We start from the raw sequence: 19,152 nt of genomic DNA, 5'->3' as shown, positions 1-19,152 counted from the left end.
ACCCCCCCCCCCCATATGATGAGTGGTATAGTCTTAAACCCCCCCCCCCCATATGATGAGTGGTATAGTCTTAAACCCCCCCCCCCCATATGATGAGTGGTATAGTCTTAAACCCCCCCCCCCCCATATGATGAGTGGTATAGTCTTAAACCCCCCCCATTCCCCCCATATGATGAGTGGTATAGTCTTAACCCCCCCCCCCCCCCCCATATGATGAGTGGTATAGTCTTAAACCCCCCCCCCCCATATGATGAGTGGTATAGTCTTAACCCCCCCCCCCCCATATGATGAGTGGTATAGTCTTAAACCCCCCCCCCCCCCATATGATGAGTGGTATAGTCTTAAACCCCCCCCCCATATGATGAGTGGTATAGTCTTAAACCCCCCCCCCCCCCATATGATGAGTGGTATAGTCTTAACCCCCCCCATATGATGAATGGTATAGTCTTAACCCCCCCCCCCCCCCATATGATGAGTGGTATAGTCTTAAACCCCCCCCCCCCCCATATGATGAATGGTATAGTCTTAACCCCCCCCCCCCCCCATATGATGAATGGTATAGTCTTAACCCCCCCCCCCCATATGATGAATGGTATCGTCTTAACCCACCCCCCCCATATGATGAGTGGTATAGTCTTAACCCCCCACCCCCCCATATGATGAGTGGTATAGTCTTAACCCCCCCCCCCCCCATATGATGAGTGGTATAGTCTTAACCCCCCCCCCCCCCCCATATGATGAGTGGTATAGTCTTAACCCCCCCCCCCCCCGGGGGGCCCCCCCCCATATGATGAGTGGTATAGTCTTAAACTTCTTCCTTTGCCTTCAAGGAAGCAGATGTTCTTCTAAGGGACACCGTAGAGGCAGCAAGGTGGTGCGAACTCCAAACATTTATAAGGCACCGTTTCCCTCCCCTACTGTAATATGGGATGGACGGGGGGGGAAGACCCCATTTACAACCCTTAGAGAACTAGGTTGTATGATGGCCTGGATGAAGGAGGAAAATATTCTCCTCGAGGAAACCATTCATGATCTCGTTCCAGTTACAGACAGATCATGAGATGTTCTGTGTGGAAACAGTTGATGACAAGACAATGACTGTCTTTGTCTCTTTTGAGGAGCAGGGGTGAAAGCCATTTTTAAAAGGAGTTTTCTTGTTTTTTGTCTGCTGTATTAATTGTTTCAATTGTTAATTGAAATCTGTTTTTTTAGTCGTTCCACACTAAGCCTACAATCCCTTTTTTGTTGATTTTGTAAGAGAAACAAAAGCTGTTCTACATTTAGTGAAAATACTGTACACTATTAATAAAAGTAAACACAAACTGGTGTAAAAGAACATATGTCTAAAACAAAAAACAAAAAAATCTTGTCATCTTTTCATTCTCGGCTGCTTGACCTTTTTCCCAGAACACAACGCTGGTCAAAGTTCACATATGCTATGTCGAACAAACATGCCTATATTTCTGACTTTTCATGGCATTTCAACCTGCAACGTTTGACAACTTTCAACTACTAGAAAACTGTACTACTTTCTTTCCCCACAAGATGGCGATATTTTCTGAACAGTACAAAAACTTGATATCTCAAATGAATATTCTTCATGCAGGTTGTCAATATTCTAGACAACTTGGTCCAAAGTAGAAGCTGCAAAGTTAATAACAATGAATTCAAAATCGATATCTATATATAGCTAGTAGAAAGAGGAGGAAGGGAAGCGCTATTGAGGTACACAATAGTACATTTTGGTAGACAGAAGGTGCTCTTTGGTAAAAGGGGTAAATTGGTCATCAAATAGAAAGGAGGACCAATGCACTCTTCATATAATCGATTAAAATGCCTTTATTAGTATGGCATGTTCAATAGAAACAAAGTGTTAAAAAATCCGACACGTTTGGCCTTCGTCAGGGAGAACAAAACAAAAATAATACAATGTTCTCTTTTGAACAGCTTTTCCAATTAGCCCTAATTAGAATAAGGAGTGGTTACATAATTGATTCGACAACACCTAGTAAACAATACTATACACATTAAAAAGTGAAATACTGTAGCTATGTTATCATTAAAAAAATACAACTCCAAGCTAGAAGTATCAGGACGCTTAGAAAGGTAGTTCTTATGAGAGTGAACTGTGTTTATGTGTAATCTGGGGTGTATTCATTCTGCTGTTGAAAAAAAAACGTTTCTTAAATGGAACAAAACAGGGATAAACATACCTGAATTTGTCCAATAGAAACTCTCGTTTGTAACTGATGGACTAATGATTACACCACATATATATATATCAGCTAAATGCAGGCAAGAGTGTGCGAGGCGGTATTGAATGTGTTATATAGTTTCCTGATCTTTCTTATCTCTCAGATACAGGACAGACACTCCAGAACACATTTCCTGTTGATTTGTTTTTTAATATATATTATATATATTTATATATATTTTAATATATGTTTATCCATGCATGAAGCTGTTATTCAATGTGTTTCTAGCGGCTAAAAAGGTGAAATTCAATGTTTAATCAAATATGTTTATATATATATATATATATATATTTTTTTTTTATACCTTAAGGGGTCTTAAAATTACAAATCAAATAGCTAAATTATCTTTGCTATGAACATTTTGAAACAATTCCATATGTTAGTTTAGTAGAAGCCCTGGTTTAGACGTTTTAAGGATTAAAGGTTTCCATCGCATTTTCAACTCTACTTCTCACAATTAGTATTTAGCGTTATATAGCGAGTGTGCCCACTGTGGTATTTTCACGTACACTCACAGCGCTGTTGGCTAAAGCCCACGTATAGTTTACATGATGAGATTATTATTATGGACAAAATAGCGAGGTCATTTTTTATTTGTCAAACGGCAGCCAAACATCGATTATCATGTCAGCAAAATAAGACGCTCGATATTTATTGGAAAGGAGCATCAAACTCATCACCTTGCACTTTCACCACCCTGTTAAGTTCATCATCATTTGTAAAAATTTACCCGAAACCTTTTTCTTGTTTCCATCAAACCTGTCGTTAAATGTTTTTGATCCGACGTATTTTACTCACTTAAAGTGGTTAAATGTCTTCCTTGTTAGTGTGGGGTTAATTCTGATACTGTTCCTCCTTTATTCACAGCGCCATCTGCAGGAAACTAGGCTAACTAACTTCCTGTGTGGTTTGAACGCACAACAAACAGTACGAGTGTTCACAGTCAATTTGCTTGAAGATTTGTATTTCTCCCTAGTTTAACCAGCAACATCCTCATCCCAACAACCAACGCTGATCTCTGAATTAAAATAAGCAAATCCAGCAATAACAAATATCAAATATCTATCTCCTTAAGCCTAACGATCTCCTTAAACGTGTGAGTTATGACAATCCTGTTTTTACTGGGTCTTATATCAACAACTGAATGTGCAGAGTCATGTTGGCTACAGCATAAACGTACTCACATATAAGCACGTCCACACGCAGGACAGGTAGCCAAGCGGTTAGAACGTTGGGTCTAGTAAAACGAAAGATTGCTAGTTCGACTCCTCGTGCCGACAAGACAAAACATCAGTTGCTTGGCGCTTAACCCGAATTGGTCCAGGGTTGCTGTCGATAACGGTTGATCCCCTGGCTGTGACCCCACTGTGACCCCACTCTCCTGGCTGTGACCCCACCACCCCGCTGTGACCCCACTCCCCTGGCTGTGACCCCACTCTCCTGTCTGTGACCCCACTCTCCTGGCTGTGACCCCACTCTCCTGGCTGTGACCCCACTCTCCTGGCTGTGACCCCACTCTCCTGGCTGTGACCCCGCTCTCCTGGCTGTGACCCCACTCTCCTGGCTGTGACCCAACTCTCCTGGCTGTGACCCCACTCTCCTGGCTGTGACTCCACTCTCCTGGCTGTGACTCCACTCTCCTGGCTGTGACCCCACTCTCCTGGCTGTGACCCCACTCTCCTGGCTGTGACCCCACTCTCCTGGCTGTGACCCCACTCCCCTGGCTGTGACCCCACTCTCCGGGCTGTGACCCCACTCCCCTGGCTGTGACCCCACTCCCCTGGCTGTGACCCCACTCTCCGGGCTGTGACCCCACTCCCCTGGCTGTGACCCCGCTGTGACCTCACTCCTGGCTGTGACCCCACTCTCCTGGCTGTGACCCCACTCTCCTGGCTGTGACCCCGCTGTGACCCCACTCCCCTGGCTGTGACCCCACTCTCCTGGCTGTGACCCCACTCTCCTGGCTCTGACCCCACTCTCCTGTCTGTGACCCCACTCTCCTGGCTGTGACCCCACTCTCCTGGCTGTGACCCCACTCTCCTGGCTGTGACCCCGCTGTGACCCCACTCCCCTGGCTGTGACCCCACTCTCCTGGCTGTGACCCCACTCTCCTGGCTGTGACCCCACTCTCCTGGCTGTGACCCCACTCTCCGGGCTGTGACCCCACTCCCCTGGCTGTGACCCCACTCTCCTGGCTGTGACCCCACTCTCCTGGCTGTGACCCCGCTGTGACCCCACTCCCCTGGCTGTGACCCCACTCTCCTGGCTGTGACCCCACTCTCCTGGCTGTGACCCCACTCTCCTGGCTGTGACCCCGCTGTGACCCCACTCCCCTGGCTGTGACCCCACTCTCCTGGCTGTGACCCCACTCTCCTGGCTGTGACCCCGCTGTGACCCCACTCCCCTGGCTGTGACCCCACTCTCCTGGCTGTGACCCCACTCTCCTGGCTGTGACCCCACTCTCCGGGCTGTGACCCCACTCCCCTGGCTGTGACCCCACTCTCCTGGCTGTGACCCCACTGTGACCCCACTCCCCTGGCTGTGACCCCACTCCCCTGGCTGTGACCCCACTCCCCTGGCTGTGACCCCACTCTCCTGGCTGTGACCCCGCTGTGACCCCACTCCCCTGGCTGTGACCCCACTCTCCTGGCTGTGACCCCACTCTCCTGGCTGTGACCCCGCTGTGACCCCACTCCCCTGGCTGTGACCCCACTCTCCGGGCTGTGACCCCACTCCCCTGGCTGTGACCCCACTCTCCGGGCTGTGACCCCACTCCCCTGGCTGTGACCCCGCTGTGACCTCACTCCTGGCTGTGACCCCACTCTCCTGGCTCTGACCCCACTCTCCTGGCTGTGACCCCACTCTCCTGGCTGTGACCCCACTCCCCTGGCTGTGACCCCGCTGTGACCTCACTCCTGGCTGTGACCCCACTCTCCTGGCTGTGACCCCACTCTCCTGGCTGTGACCCCACTCCCCTGGCTGTGACCCCACTCTCCTGGCTGTGACCCCACTCTCCTGGCTGTGACCCCACTCCCCTGGCTGTGACCCCACTCTCCTGGCTGTGACCCCACTCTCCTGGCTGTGACCCCACTCTCCTGGCTGTGACCCAACTCTCCTGGCTGTGACCCCACTCTCCTGGCTGTGACCCCACTCCCCTGGCTGTGACCCCGCTCTCCTGGCTGTGACCCCACTCTCCTGGCTGTGACCCCACTCCCCTGGCTGTGACCCCACTCTCCTGGCTGTGACCCCACTCTCCTGGCTGTGACCCCGCTCTCCAAGGGGGAGTTTGGATATCAAACGCAACCTTTCCATTTCACACGTGCATAATACACACTTGTACATGTGTGAAACTGTAAGCGCCCACCTAAGTATTACACACACACTCACATTTCACTGAACAATGTCGTTTTATTGCAGGGTGTGTATACGTAGCGTTTCAGGTGAAAGGTGTAACATACATTAAATCCAAACTGCATGGTGTTAGTGTCCAGTTCACTGGTTACAAATGACTAAAATGTTACATGAATTTGAAATATTCCCAAATATCCCCAAGTCCATTTGAAGTAACAACCAACCAGCACCAACCAGAACCAACCAGAACCAACCAGAACCAACCAGCAAAACACAATAGTAAAGGAGACTAAAACAACCCACTGGTTGAATCAACGTTGAATTGCCGTCTGTGCCCAGTGGGAAGTGTCCAGAGTCTCCACGTTCCCTCTACAAGAAGAAACACATGTAGATATTCATTATGTGACAATGCATAGCTTTTTTTTTTTTTTTTTTTTATTCCTTTAAAATGACAATTCACAGAATAGCTCTTCTCTTTTTATCTTCGACCATAATACACTATTCTACAGAAATGAATAATACAAAACGTAGAAGGACTCCAACGCAGCTGGAAGGGCCTTTACATACCGTATACTGATTTCCTTTGCATTTTATTTTCCTTCCAAATACTTAACATTTTAACTTCTTTCTTCTTCTACTGTATAAACAGTTCTGAGATCAATTCTTTTCCTTTTCCTTAGTTATGTTCTTCTTCTATGCTTTTCCTTAGTTATGTTCTTCTTCTATGCTTTTCCTTAGTTATGTTCTTCTTCTATGCTTTTCCTTAGTTATGTTCTTCTTCTATGCTTTTCCTTAGTTATGTTCTTCTTCTATGCTTTTCCTTAGTTATGTTCTTCTTCTATGCTTTTCCTTAGTTATGATCTTCTTTTTCAAGACAACAATGTCAAGCTTCAATTTCAGAGAAAATAGGTGCCGCCTTACATACTGAGTTCCAGACTGAGTTCCAGACTGAGTTACAGGACTGAGTTCCAGGACTGAGTTCCAGGACTGAGTTCCAGGACTGAGTTCCAGACTGAGTTACAGGACTGAGTTCCAGACTGAGTTCCAGACTGAGTTACAGGACTGAGTTACAGGACTGAGTTCCAGGACTGAGTTCCAGGACTGAGTTACAGGACTGAGTTCCAGGACTGAGTTCCAGGACTGAGTTCCAGGACTGAGTTACAGGACTGAGTTACAGGACTGAGTTACAGGACTGAGTTCCAGGACTGAGTTCCAGGACTGAGTTCCAGACTGAGTTCCAGGACTGAGTTCCAGGACTGAGTTACAGGACTGAGTTACAGGACTGAGTTCCAGGACTTCACACAGGAACGATGAATCCTTGGAAGGGACTGACGATAAAAGAAAGACAGTTATATGGTAGTTGTCCTGTTGATGAACCATGCTCCAGGGACCTGAAGCCTAGCTCTCAGAGGTACCACCTAGGATTTAGCATAGAATTCTAACAGGGTTGGGTTGGTTCTCTATCCAGTCAATCACATTATGTTTGTTGTTGAAAAGGCTGTGAATATCTGTGAATATCTGTATAAATTAAACAATTACACAGTGAAGTAAAACCATTTTTGTTTAAATGAAGAAAAAAAGTACAACATCAATGAAAATCCTCATGAGACAACTTCTCTACCTTAAACTATAACTTAATAGACTTCTCTACCTTAAACTATAACTTAATAGACTTCTCTACCTTAACCTATAACCTAATAAGAAATAATGTAACACAGTGACATAGATATTTCAGATGGGAGTGACGTGGCGCAGAGGAAGGCTAGTACCGTCTGTACTGTAATATGGCCAGGAGTTTTCCCTGTCAATGGAACGGGTATAACTTTGGGGCGAAGGTATGAACAGAGGCAGAATGAGGACGAGAAAGATTTCAGAAAAAGGCAGGTACTGTAGGCTACCTGTAAAACAAATGGTACACACCAAACACACAGCCTTCCTTGCAACTAATGAGTAAGAAATATACAAACAAACAAAAATGTCAGATCTGACACATACAGTGTATTCGGAAAGTATTCAGACCCCTTGACCTTTTCCACATTTTGTTACGTTACAGCCTTATTCTAATATATATATATATATATATATATATATATATATATATATACTGCTCAAAAAAATAAAGGGAACACTTAAACAACACAATGTAACTCCAAGTCAATCACACTTCTGTGAAATCAAACTGTCCACTTAGGAAGCAACCCTGATTGACAATAAATTTCACATGCTGTTGTGCAAATGGAATAGACAACAGGTGGAAATTATAGGCAATAAGCAAGACACCCCCAATAAAGGAGTGGTTCTGCAGGTGGAGACCACAGACCACTTCTCAGTTCCTATGCTTCCTGGCTGATGTTTTGGTCACTTTTGAATGCTGGCGGTGCTTTCACTCTAGTGGTAGCATGACAACACACACAAGTGGCTCAGGTAGTGCAGCTCATCCAGGATGGCACATCAATGCGAGCTGTGGCAAGAAGGCTTGCTGTGTCTGTCAGCGTAGTGTCCAGAGCATGGAGGCGCTACCAGGAGACAGGCCAGTACATCAGGAGACGTGGAGGAGGCCGTAGGAGGGCAACAACCCAGCAGCAGGACCGCTACCTCCGCCTTTGTGCAAGGAGGAGCAGGAGGAGCCCTGCCAGAGCCCTGCAAAATGATCTCCAGCAGGCCACAAATGTGCATGTGTCTGCTCAAACGGTCAGAAACAGACACCATGAGGGTGGTATGAGGGCCCGACGTCCACAGGTGGGGGTTGTGCTTTCAGCCCAACACCGTGCAGGACGCTTGGCATTTGCCAGAGAACACCAAGATTGGCAAATTCGCCACTGGCGCCCTGTGCTCTTCACAGATGAAAGCAGGTTCACACTGAGCACATGTGACAGATGTGACAGAGTCTGGAGACGCCGTGGAGAACGTTCTGCTGCCTGCAACATCCTCCAGCATGACCGGTTTGGCGGTGGGTCAGTCATGGTGTGGGGTGGCATTTCTTTGGGGGGCCGCACAGCCCTCCATGTGCTCGCCAGAGGTAGCCTGACTGCCATTAGGTACCGAGATGAGATCCTCAGACCCCTTGTGAGACCATATGCTGGTGCGGTTGGCCTTGGGTTCCTCCTAATGCAAGACAATGCTAGACCTCATGTGGCTGGAGTGTGTCAGCAGTTCCTGCAAGAGGAAGGCATTGATGCTATGGACTGGCCCGCCCGTTCCCCAGACCTGAATCCAATTGAGCACATCTGGGACATCATGTCTCGCTCCATCCACCAACGCCATGTTGCACCACAGACTGTCCAGGAGTTGGCGGATGCTTTAGTCCAGGTCTGGGAGGAGATCCCTCAGGAGACCATCCGCCACCTCATCAGTAGCATGCCCAGGCATTGTAGGGAGGTCATACGGGCACGTGGAGGCCACACACACTACTGAGCCTCATTTTGACTTGTTTTAAGGACATTACATCAAAGTTGGATCAGCCTGTAGTGTGGTTTTCCACTTTAATTTTGAGTGTGACTCCAAATCCAGACCTCCATGGGTTGATAAATTGGATTTCCATTGATTATTTTTGTGTGATTTTGTTGTCAGCACATTCAACTATGTAAAGAAAAAAGTATTTAATAAGATTATTTCTTTCATTCAGATCTAGGATGTGTTGTTTAAGTGTTCCCTTTATGTTTTTGAGCAGTGTATATATATATATTTTTTTTATTTTCTTCTTCTCATCAATCTACACACAATACCCCATAATGTCAAAGCAAAAACAGGTTTTTCAAAATTGTTTAAAATGTATAAAAAATAAAACAACTGAAATATCACATTTCCATAAGTATTCAGACCCTTTACTCAGTACTTTGTTGAAGCACCTTTGGCAGCGATTACAGCTACGAGTCTTCTTGGGTACGACGCTACAAGCTTGGCACACTTGTATTTGGGGAGTTTCTCCCATTCTTCTCTGCAGATCCTCTCAAGCTCTGTCAAGTTGGATGAGGAGCGTCGCTGCACAGCTATTTTCAGGTCTCTCCAGACATGTTAGATCAGGTTCAAGTCCGGGCTCTGGCTGGGCTACTCAAAGACATTCAGAGTCTGGTCCCGAAGCCACTCCTACGTTGTCTTGGCTGTGTGCTTAGGGTCAAACACACAGCCACTTTCCTGCCGGAAAGTGAACCACTCTGAGGTCCTGACCGATCTGTAGCAGGTTTTCATCAATGATCTCTCTGTACTTTGCTCCGTTCATCTTTCCCTCGATCCTGACTTGTCTCCCAGTCCCTGCCGCTGAAAAACATCCCGACAGCATGATGCTGCCACCACCTTGCTTCACCGTAGGGATGGTGCCAGGTTTCCTCCAGACGTGACGCTTTGCATTCAGGCCAGAGAATCTTGTTTCTCATGGTCTGAGTCCTTTAGGTGTCTTTTAGCAAACTCCAAGCGGGCTGTCATGTGCCTTTTACTGACGAGTGGATTCTGTCTGGCCACTCTACCATAAAGGCCTGATTGGTGGAGTGCTGCAGAGATGGTTGTCCTTCTTCCATCTCCACAGAGGAACTCTGGAGCTCTGTCAGAGTGACCATCAGGTTCTTGGTCACCTCCCTGATCAAGGACCTTCTCCCCCGATTGGTCAGTTTGGCCGTGCGGCCAGCTCTAGGAAGAGTCTTGGTGGTTCCAAACTTCTTCCATTGAAGAATGACGGAGGCCACTGTGTTCTTGGGGACCTTCAATGCCGCAGAAATGTTTTGGTACCCTTCCCCAGATCTGTGCCTATCCTGTCTCGTGGCTGTACGGACAATTCCTTCTACCTCATGGCTTGGTTTTTGCTCTGACATGCACTGTCAACTGTGGGACCTTATATAGACAGGTGTGTGACTTTTCCAAATCATGTCCAATCAGTTGAATTTACCACAGGTGGGCTCCAATCAAGTTGTAGAAACATCTCAAGGATGATCAATGGAAACAGGATGCACCTGAACTCAATTTAGAGTCTCATACCAAAGGGTCTGAATACTTATGTAAATAATGTATTTCTTTTTAGAATTTTTAGTACATTTACAAACAACAAAAAAAAGCCTGTTTTCACTTTGTCATTATGGGGGTTTTGTGTGTAGATTGATGAGGGGAAAAAAAAGGTTATTTAATCAATTTTAAAATAAAGGCTGTAACGTAACAAAATGTGGGAAAAGTCAAGGGGTTCTGAATACACTGTGAAGGCCACTGAGACACAGTAGCTTCTCACTACGCTATAAGCTAGTCTTCTTAACTAGTCTTCTCACTACGCTATAAGAAACCGCTCACTGAGAAGCTTATCGCGACCGTTGTTGTTGCCGTCTATTAGACGACGAAAAGCAGGGTGTGTAGTAGTGTATGTCATTAGAAAGAAATGATTGAATCACTAACAGCATAATAGTTATTGAATGATCGTCAGTCTTTAGAACGCCCGCTCAGACGCCTTTGTCACAGGTCACGACCCCATTCTTTACTGTGAGAGGACGGACAAACGAGTCAAACTTTATTCTGTCCTTAAACCCTGAAGTTCACAGCTTTACTTTCAAAAAAAATAAAAAATAAAATAAAGGTTATAGGCCTACTGTAGGTACTTGCAGCAAGCAACATCAATTCTCCCTTTCTTTGTTTCATATTTATAGGCTGTAACAGATAAATAAACAAAAATCTAGAAATACAAATCAAAGGTGATGAATCTGTCTCCAATCAAGAGGCTGAGTTGAAAATGACAAACGTTAAAGATTCATTCTAATTCAACCAACTTCCATCATGTTGAGACTTTTTCCACAAAATACATTTCTAACAACAACAACAACAAAAATGAATGATCTCCCTTTTCTTTCCTTGAAGGGCTTCCGAAGACACACCTCAACAAAGACGCCATTATTATTATTATCAACCACAGACACGTGAAGCTAAAGTGTGATTCACTACCGGTACAACATAAGCTACTAACAAGGCTACTGATTGGCTGACGGAGGGTTCTGGGGGCGGGGTCGAAGTGAAGGCGTGACATGGTGGGGGAGGTGTTCCAGCCAGGGTGCGTTTCCATGGCGCTCCAAATCCTGTGTCATCAGGGTTGAGCCGTGGCGGGGGCGATGATGTCACACCGGCATCTCGGCGGCGGTGTCGGAGAGTCCGAGGAGTAGGGCCTCTTCTGGCGTCAGACCGCTCTTCAGTGTCCGTCTCACTACACACACACACACACACACACAACACACAACACACAACACACACACACACACACACACACACACACACACACACACACAGAGCAAAGTATCATTATACTGATCCTAGAGAGTTACACAGTGAGCAGGTTTTTGTTCCAGCCCAGCACTACTACTAACAGGATAGAATAAAAGTTGTCGTGCAGCCAGAGTCTTATGATTGGTTCCTGGTGTGAGTAAGACCAAACATGATTGGCTGTGAGTGAGTGAGTGAGTGAGTGAGTGAGTGAGTGAGGACATACGTGATTTGCGGTTGGCTCGTGACCTCCTCCTCTCCCGGGGCACTGCCCTCTGACTGGGGCCCTGAGTGGCTGACCTCACGATGCGATTCATGATCTCATCAGCCTCATCGTCACCTGACCTCTGAGACTCCACCGACGAGGGGGGTATCGGTGCCTGTTGTACACGACCTGATGGAGGGAGGGAGGGAGGGTAGGGAGAGAGATGGAGGGAGGGTGTAGAGAGAGAGAGAGAGAGATGGAGGGAGGGAGGGTAGAGAGGGAGAGATTGGGATGGAGGGAAGGTAGGGAGAGAGAGAGATATGGAGGGTAGTGAGAGAGAGAGAGAGAGAGAGAGAGAGAGAGAGAGAGAGAGAGAGAGAGAGAGAGAGAGTGAGATGGAGGGAGGGAGGGTAGGGAGAGAGAGAAAGAGAGAGAGAGTGAGATGGAAGGAGGGTAGGGAGGGTAGGGAGAGAGAGAGATAGTGAGATGAAAGGAGGGTAGGGAGAAAGAAAGAGAGTGAGAGGTTTAACGAACATAATCATGTCTTACCTGCCTGTGTGTGTGTGCGTGCGTGCGTGCGCGCGTGTGTGTGTGTGTGTGTGTGCGTGCGTGCGTGCGTGCGTGTGTGTGTGTGTGTGTGTGTGTGTGTGTGTGATCTCCCTCACCCCCTCGGCCTGGCCGTGACCTGGTACGTGTGCGTAGCCCCGGCACCCCTGATGTCTCTCTGTCGCTGCCCTGAAGGCTGGTCTTCAGTACTGCCTTCATGAATTCATGCTCTGCAGCATCCTCAGCATGGCCCAAACCCTGAGGCTGCAAGCTCTCCACCCCGCCAACAGGGGCACTAACATTCTGCCCTGCAGACTAGAGAGAGAGAGAGAGAGAGAGAGAGAGAGAGAGAGACAGAGAGAGAGAGAGACAGACAGACAGACAGACAGACAGACAGACAGACAGACAGACAACTGGATGAAACCTCTCAAACAGTACAGAATAAAAACTAGCTTCACAGGTGTTTCTTGGCGATAACAGTACTATCGTTGTTAGATAGATGACTACAACACACAGTCCAGGGTTGACAAACGTTAGAGAGACATTAGACAGGGGTGGGGGAGGTCAGTGAAGGGAGAGTCATGACAGCGGACACACGTTCATGCATGTGCAAAGACACGCACACAGAAACAGACTGTGATACCTCTATTTCCTCTTCTTCATCAGACTACGGGGGAGGAGGAGGAGGAGGAAAGAGCGAAGAAGAGATTAGAAGAGAAGAATGAAAGAGATAGAGATGGAGGGAGAAGAGAAACAGAGAAGAACAAGCAGAGAAATGAAGGAGGATCCTCCATATGTGACCCTTTCTGGATTTACACTGAGAGTAACCTTTAACCTTTCAACTACAGGGTTCACTTCACACACACACACACACACACACACACACACACACACACACACACACACACACACACACACACACACACACACACACACACACACACACACACACATACACACACACACACACACACTTCCTGCATATTGTCCTCCAACATTTTGTTCTCAATTACATACTGTATTCATCAGCAATTTCTACAGAGATTAGAGAAGAAGATTAGAGAAGAAGATTAGAGAAGAAGATTAGAGAAGAAGATTAGAGAAGAAGATTAGAGAAGAAGATTAGAGAAAAAGATCAGAGAAGAAGATCAGAGAAGAAAATCAGAGAAGAAAATTAGAGAAGAAGATTAGAGAAGAAGCCTTAATTAGAGTCTTCAAACACTCGTATGATGTTACACATTAGTTTAACAACTAGTATATAATCTATGGTTTATATCTAGTATTTAGTTTAACAACTAGTATATAATCTATGGTTTATATCTAGTGTTTAGTTTAACAACTAGTATATAATCTATGGTTTATATCTAGTGTTTAGTTTAACAACTAGTATATAATCTATGGTTTATATCTAGTGTTTAGTTTAACAACTAGTATATAATCTATGGTTTATATCTAGTGATTTAGTTTAACAACTAGTATATAATCTATGGTTTATATCTAGTGTTTAGTTTAACAACTAGTATATAATCTATGGTTTATATCTAGTGTTTAGTTTAACAACTAGTATATAATCTATGGTTTATATGTAGTGTTTAGTTTAACAACTAGTATATAATCTATGGTTTATATCTAGTGTTTAGTTTAACAACTAGTATATAATCTATGGTTTATATCTAGTGTTTAGTTTAACAACTAGTATATAATCTATGGTTTATATCTAGTGATTAGTTTAACAACTAGTATATAATCTATGGTTTATATGTAGTGTTTAGTTTAACAACTAGTATATAATCTATGGTTTATATCTAGTGTTTAGTTTAACAACTAGTATATAATCTATGGTTTATATGTAGTGTTTAGTTTAACAACTAGTATATAATCTATGGTTTATATCTAGTGTTTAGTTTAACAACTAGTATATAATCTATGGTTTATATCTAGTGTTTAGTTTAACAACTAGTATATAATCTATGGTTTATATCTAGTGTTTAGTTTAACAACTAGTATATAATCTATGGTTTATATCTAGTGTTTAGTTTAACAACTAGTATATAATCTATGGTTTATATCTAGTGATTAGTTTAACAACTAGTATATAATCTATGGTTTATATGTAGTGTTTAGTTTAACAACTAGTATATAATCTATGGTTTATATCTAGTGTTTAGTTTAACAACTAGTATATAATCTATGGTTTATATCTAGTGTTTAGTTTAACAACTAGTATATAATCTATGGTTTATATGTAGTGTTTAGTTTAACAACTAGTATATAATCTATGGTTTATATCTAGTGTTTAGTTTAACAACTAGTATATAATCTATGGTTTATATCTAGTGATTAGTTTAACAACTAGTATATAATCTATGGTTTATATCTAGTGTTTAGTTTAACAACTAGTATATAATCTATGGTTTATATCTAGTGTTTAGTTTAACAACTAGTATATAATCTATGGTTTATATCTAGTGTTTAGTTTAACAACTAGTATATAATCTATGGTTTATATGTAGTGTTTAGTTTAACAACTAGTATATAATCTATGGTTTATATCTAGTGTTTAGTTTAACATGGATTTTGTGATTTTTGACTGTTTTAAAACTCTTACTAGCTGTTCTTACTAGAACACAAGGGTTCTTCGGCGTGCGCGTGCGCGCGTGTGTACTCACGGGCGCGTTGACGTCCATGATCATCTTGCCGCGGGTCTTGTTGCGTTCGCGGTGGTCGGCTCGTTTCTGTTTCTGCTGCAGGACGCGGTCGCGGGTGGTCCGGTACTCCAGCGCGAACTCACTGAGGATCTTACTGAACCGATGGACACTGATCTCCCTCACACCGTAGGCTGGGTGGCCCAGGTACAGCAGAAACGCATGGAACCTAGAGGAGAGGGCATGTTAGTGCAGACACCACAACAAATTATCCCTTTCAGAAACATTTGGAGTGAGCCCTGCATTCCACATCTAGTACAATTCACTAATATAATTCACTAATACAATTCACTAATACACTTCACTAATACACTTCACTAATACAATTCACTAATACAATTCACTAATACACTTCACTAATACACTTCACTAATACACTTCACTAATACAATTCACTAATATAATTCACTAATACAATTCACTAATACAATTCACTAATATAATTCACTAATACAATTCACTAATACAATTCACTAATACAATTCACTAATACAATTCAGTAATACAATTCACTAATACAATTATTTTCAATTAGCATTGCAAGAAAATTCTCCATCCTGGACGTTTCTAAATTATCAGCAAAAAGAAACATTTAAAACCAGTTTGGATATTATTATTATTATATTTTTTTACGGATCTTCAAAAAAGTTAACTACCTTTTTAATGCAATGCATAAGTACCATGCCTAACATGCACCACATCCTGCCTGGGACAGTTCAGATGGAAGGACTGGGACAGTATACTGGTCAGATGGAAGGACTGGGACAGTATACTGGTCAGATAGAAGGACTGGGACAGTATACTGGTCAGATAGAAGGACTGGGACAGTATACTGGTCAGATAGAAGGACTGGGACAGTATACTGGTCAGATAGAAGGACTGGGACAGTATACTGGTCAGATAGAAGGACTGGGACAGTATACTGGTCAGATAGAAGGACTGGGACAGTATACTGGTCAGATAGAAGGACTGGGACAGTATACTGGTCGGATAGAAGGACTGGGACAGTATACTGGTCAGATAGAAGGACTGGGACAGTATACTGGTCAGATAGAAGGACTGGGACAGTATACTGGTCAGATAGAAGGACTGGGACAGTATACTGGTCAGATAGAAGGACTGGGACAGTATACTGGTCAGATAGAAGGACTGGGACAGTATACTGGTCAGATAGAAGGACTGGGACAGTATACTGGTCGGATAGAAGGACTGGGAAAGTATACTGGTCGGATAGAAGGACTGGGACAGTATACTGGTCAGATAGAAGGACTGGGACAGTATACTGGTCGGATAGAAGGACTGGGACAGTATACTGGTCAGATAGAAGGACTGGGACAGTATACTGGTCAGATAGAAGGACTGGGACAGTATACTGGTCGGATAGAAGGACTGGGACAGTATACTGGTCAGATAGAAGGACTGGGACAGTATACTGGTCAGATAGAAGGACTGGGACAGTATACTGGTCGGATAGAAGGACTGGGACAGTATACTGGTCAGATAGAAGGACTGGGACAGTATACTGGTTAGATAGAAGGACTGGGACAGTATACTGGTCAGATAGAAGGACTGGGACAGTATACTGGTCGGATAGAAGGACTGGGACAGTATACTGGTCGGATAGAAGGACTGGGACAGTATACTGGTCAGATAGAAGGACTGGGACAGTATACTGGTCAGATAGAAGGACTGGGACAGTATACTGGTCAGATAGAAGGACAGGGACAGTATACTGGTCAGATGGAAGGACTGGGACAGTATACTGGTCAGATAGAAGGACTGGGACAGTATACTGGTCAGATAGAAGGACTGGGACAGTATACTGGTCAGATAGAAGGACTGGGACAGTATACTGGTCAGATAGAAGGACTGGGACAGTATACTGGTCAGATAGAAGGACTGGGACAGTATACTGGTCGGATAGAAGGACTGGGACAGTATACTGGTCGGATAGAAGGACTGGGACAGTATACTGGTCAGATAGAAGGACTGGGACAGTATACAGTTCAGATAGAAGGACTGGGACAGTATACTGGTCAGATAGAAGGACTGGGACAGTATACTGGTCGGATAGAAGGACTGGGACAGTATACTGGTCGGATAGAAGGACTGGGACAGTATACTGGTCGGATAGAAGGACTGGGACAGTATACTGGTCAGATAGAAGGACTGGGACAGTATACTGGTCAGATAGAAGGACTGGGACAGTATACAGTTCAGATAGAAGGACTGGGACAGTATACTGGTCAGATAGAAGGACTGGGACAGTATACTGGTCAGATAGAAGGACAGGGACAGTATACTGGTCAGATAGAAGGACTGGGACAGTTCAGATAGAAGGACTGGGACAGTATACTGGTCGGATAGAAGGACTGGGACAGTATACTGGTCAGATAGAAGGACTGACAGTATACTGGTCGGATAGAAGGACTGGGACAGTTCAGATAGAAGGACTGACAGTATACTGGTCAGATAGAAGGACTGGGACAGTATACTGGTCAGATGGAAGGACTGGGACAGTATACTGGTCAGATAGAAGGACTGGGACAGTATACTGGTCGGATAGAAGGACTGGGACAGTATACTGGTCAGATAGAAGGACTGGGACAGTATACTGGTCAGATAGAAGGACTGGGACAGTATACTGGTCAGATAGAAGGACTGGGACAGTATACTGGTCAGATAGAAGGACAGGGACAGTATACTGGTCAGATAGAAGGACTGGGACAGTATACTGGTCAGATAGAAGGACTGGGACAGTATACTGGTCGGATAGAAGGACTGGGACAGTATACTGGTCGGATAGAAGGACTGGGACAGTATACTGGTCAGATAGAAGGACTGGGACAGTATACAGTTCAGATAGAAGGACTGGGACAGTATTCTGGTCAGATAGAAGGACTGGGACAGTATACTGGTCGGATAGAAGGACTGGGACAGTATACTGGTCGGATAGAAGGACTGGGACAGTATACTGGTCGGATAGAAGGACTGGGACAGTATACTGGTCAGATAGAAGGACTGGGACAGTATACTGGTCAGATAGAAGGACTGGGACAGTATACAGTTCAGATAGAAGGACTGGGACAGTATACTGGTCAGATAGAAGGACTGGGACAGTATACTGCTCAGATAGAAGGACAGGGACAGTATACTGGTCAGATAGAAGGACTGGGACAGTTCAGATAGAAGGACTGGGACAGTATACTGGTCGGATAGAAGGACTGGGACAGTATACTGGTCAGATAGAAGGACTGACAGTATACTGGTCGGATAGAAGGACTGGGACAGTTCAGATAGAAGGACTGACAGTATACTGGTCAGATAGAAGGACTGGGACAGTATACTGGTCAGATGGAAGGACTGGGACAGTATACTGGTCAGATAGAAGGACTGGGACAGTATACTGGTCGGATAGAAGGACTGGGACAGTATACTGGTCAGATAGAAGGACTGGGACAGTATACTGGTCAGATAGAAGGACTGGGACAGTATACTGGTCAGATAGAAGGACTGGGACAGTATACTGGTCAGATAGAAGGACAGGGACAGTATACTGGTCAGATAGAAGGACTGGGACAGTATACTGGTCAGATAGAAGGACTGGGACAGTATACTGGTCAGATAGAAGGACTGGGACAGTATACTGGTCAGATAGAAGGACTGGGAATACTGGTCGGATAGAAGGACTGGGACAGTATACTGGTCAGATAGAAGGACTGACAGTATACTGGTCAGATAGAAGGACTGGGACAGTATACTGGTCAGATGGAAGGACTGGGACAGTATACTGGTCAGATAGAAGGACTGGGACAGTATACTGGTCAGATAGAAGGACTGGGACAGTATACTGGTCGGATAGAAG

At 44.8% G+C, this 19,152-nt stretch overlaps 1 protein-coding gene across 1 annotated transcript in view; it reads right to left on the bottom strand.

The window, feature by feature from the left end:
- Positions 1-5,643: 5,643 nt before the first annotated feature.
- Positions 5,644-19,152, bottom strand: part of LOC106570731 (FH1/FH2 domain-containing protein 3) — a 189,568-nt gene continuing 176,059 nt past the window's right edge. The window contains exons 23-27 of the mRNA XM_082970279.1: positions 15,252-15,456; positions 13,226-13,249; positions 12,702-12,897; positions 12,058-12,225; positions 5,644-11,775 (exon numbers count right to left, since the gene is read on the bottom strand). Of these exons, the coding sequence (XP_082826405.1) occupies positions 11,690-11,775; positions 12,058-12,225; positions 12,702-12,897; positions 13,226-13,249; positions 15,252-15,456 (679 nt within the window). The 3' untranslated portion in view covers positions 5,644-11,689. The remainder of the gene's footprint in view (positions 11,776-12,057; positions 12,226-12,701; positions 12,898-13,225; positions 13,250-15,251; positions 15,457-19,152) is intronic.

The sequence above is a fragment of the Salmo salar genome, chromosome 27 (assembly GCF_965601325.2).
Source record: "Salmo salar chromosome 27, fSalSal1, whole genome shotgun sequence".
In the NCBI taxonomy this organism is placed as follows: Eukaryota; Metazoa; Chordata; class Actinopteri; order Salmoniformes; family Salmonidae; genus Salmo; species Salmo salar.
Note: the sequence above shows the minus strand (reverse complement) of the source record. Positions and strands in the feature narration are given on the sequence as shown.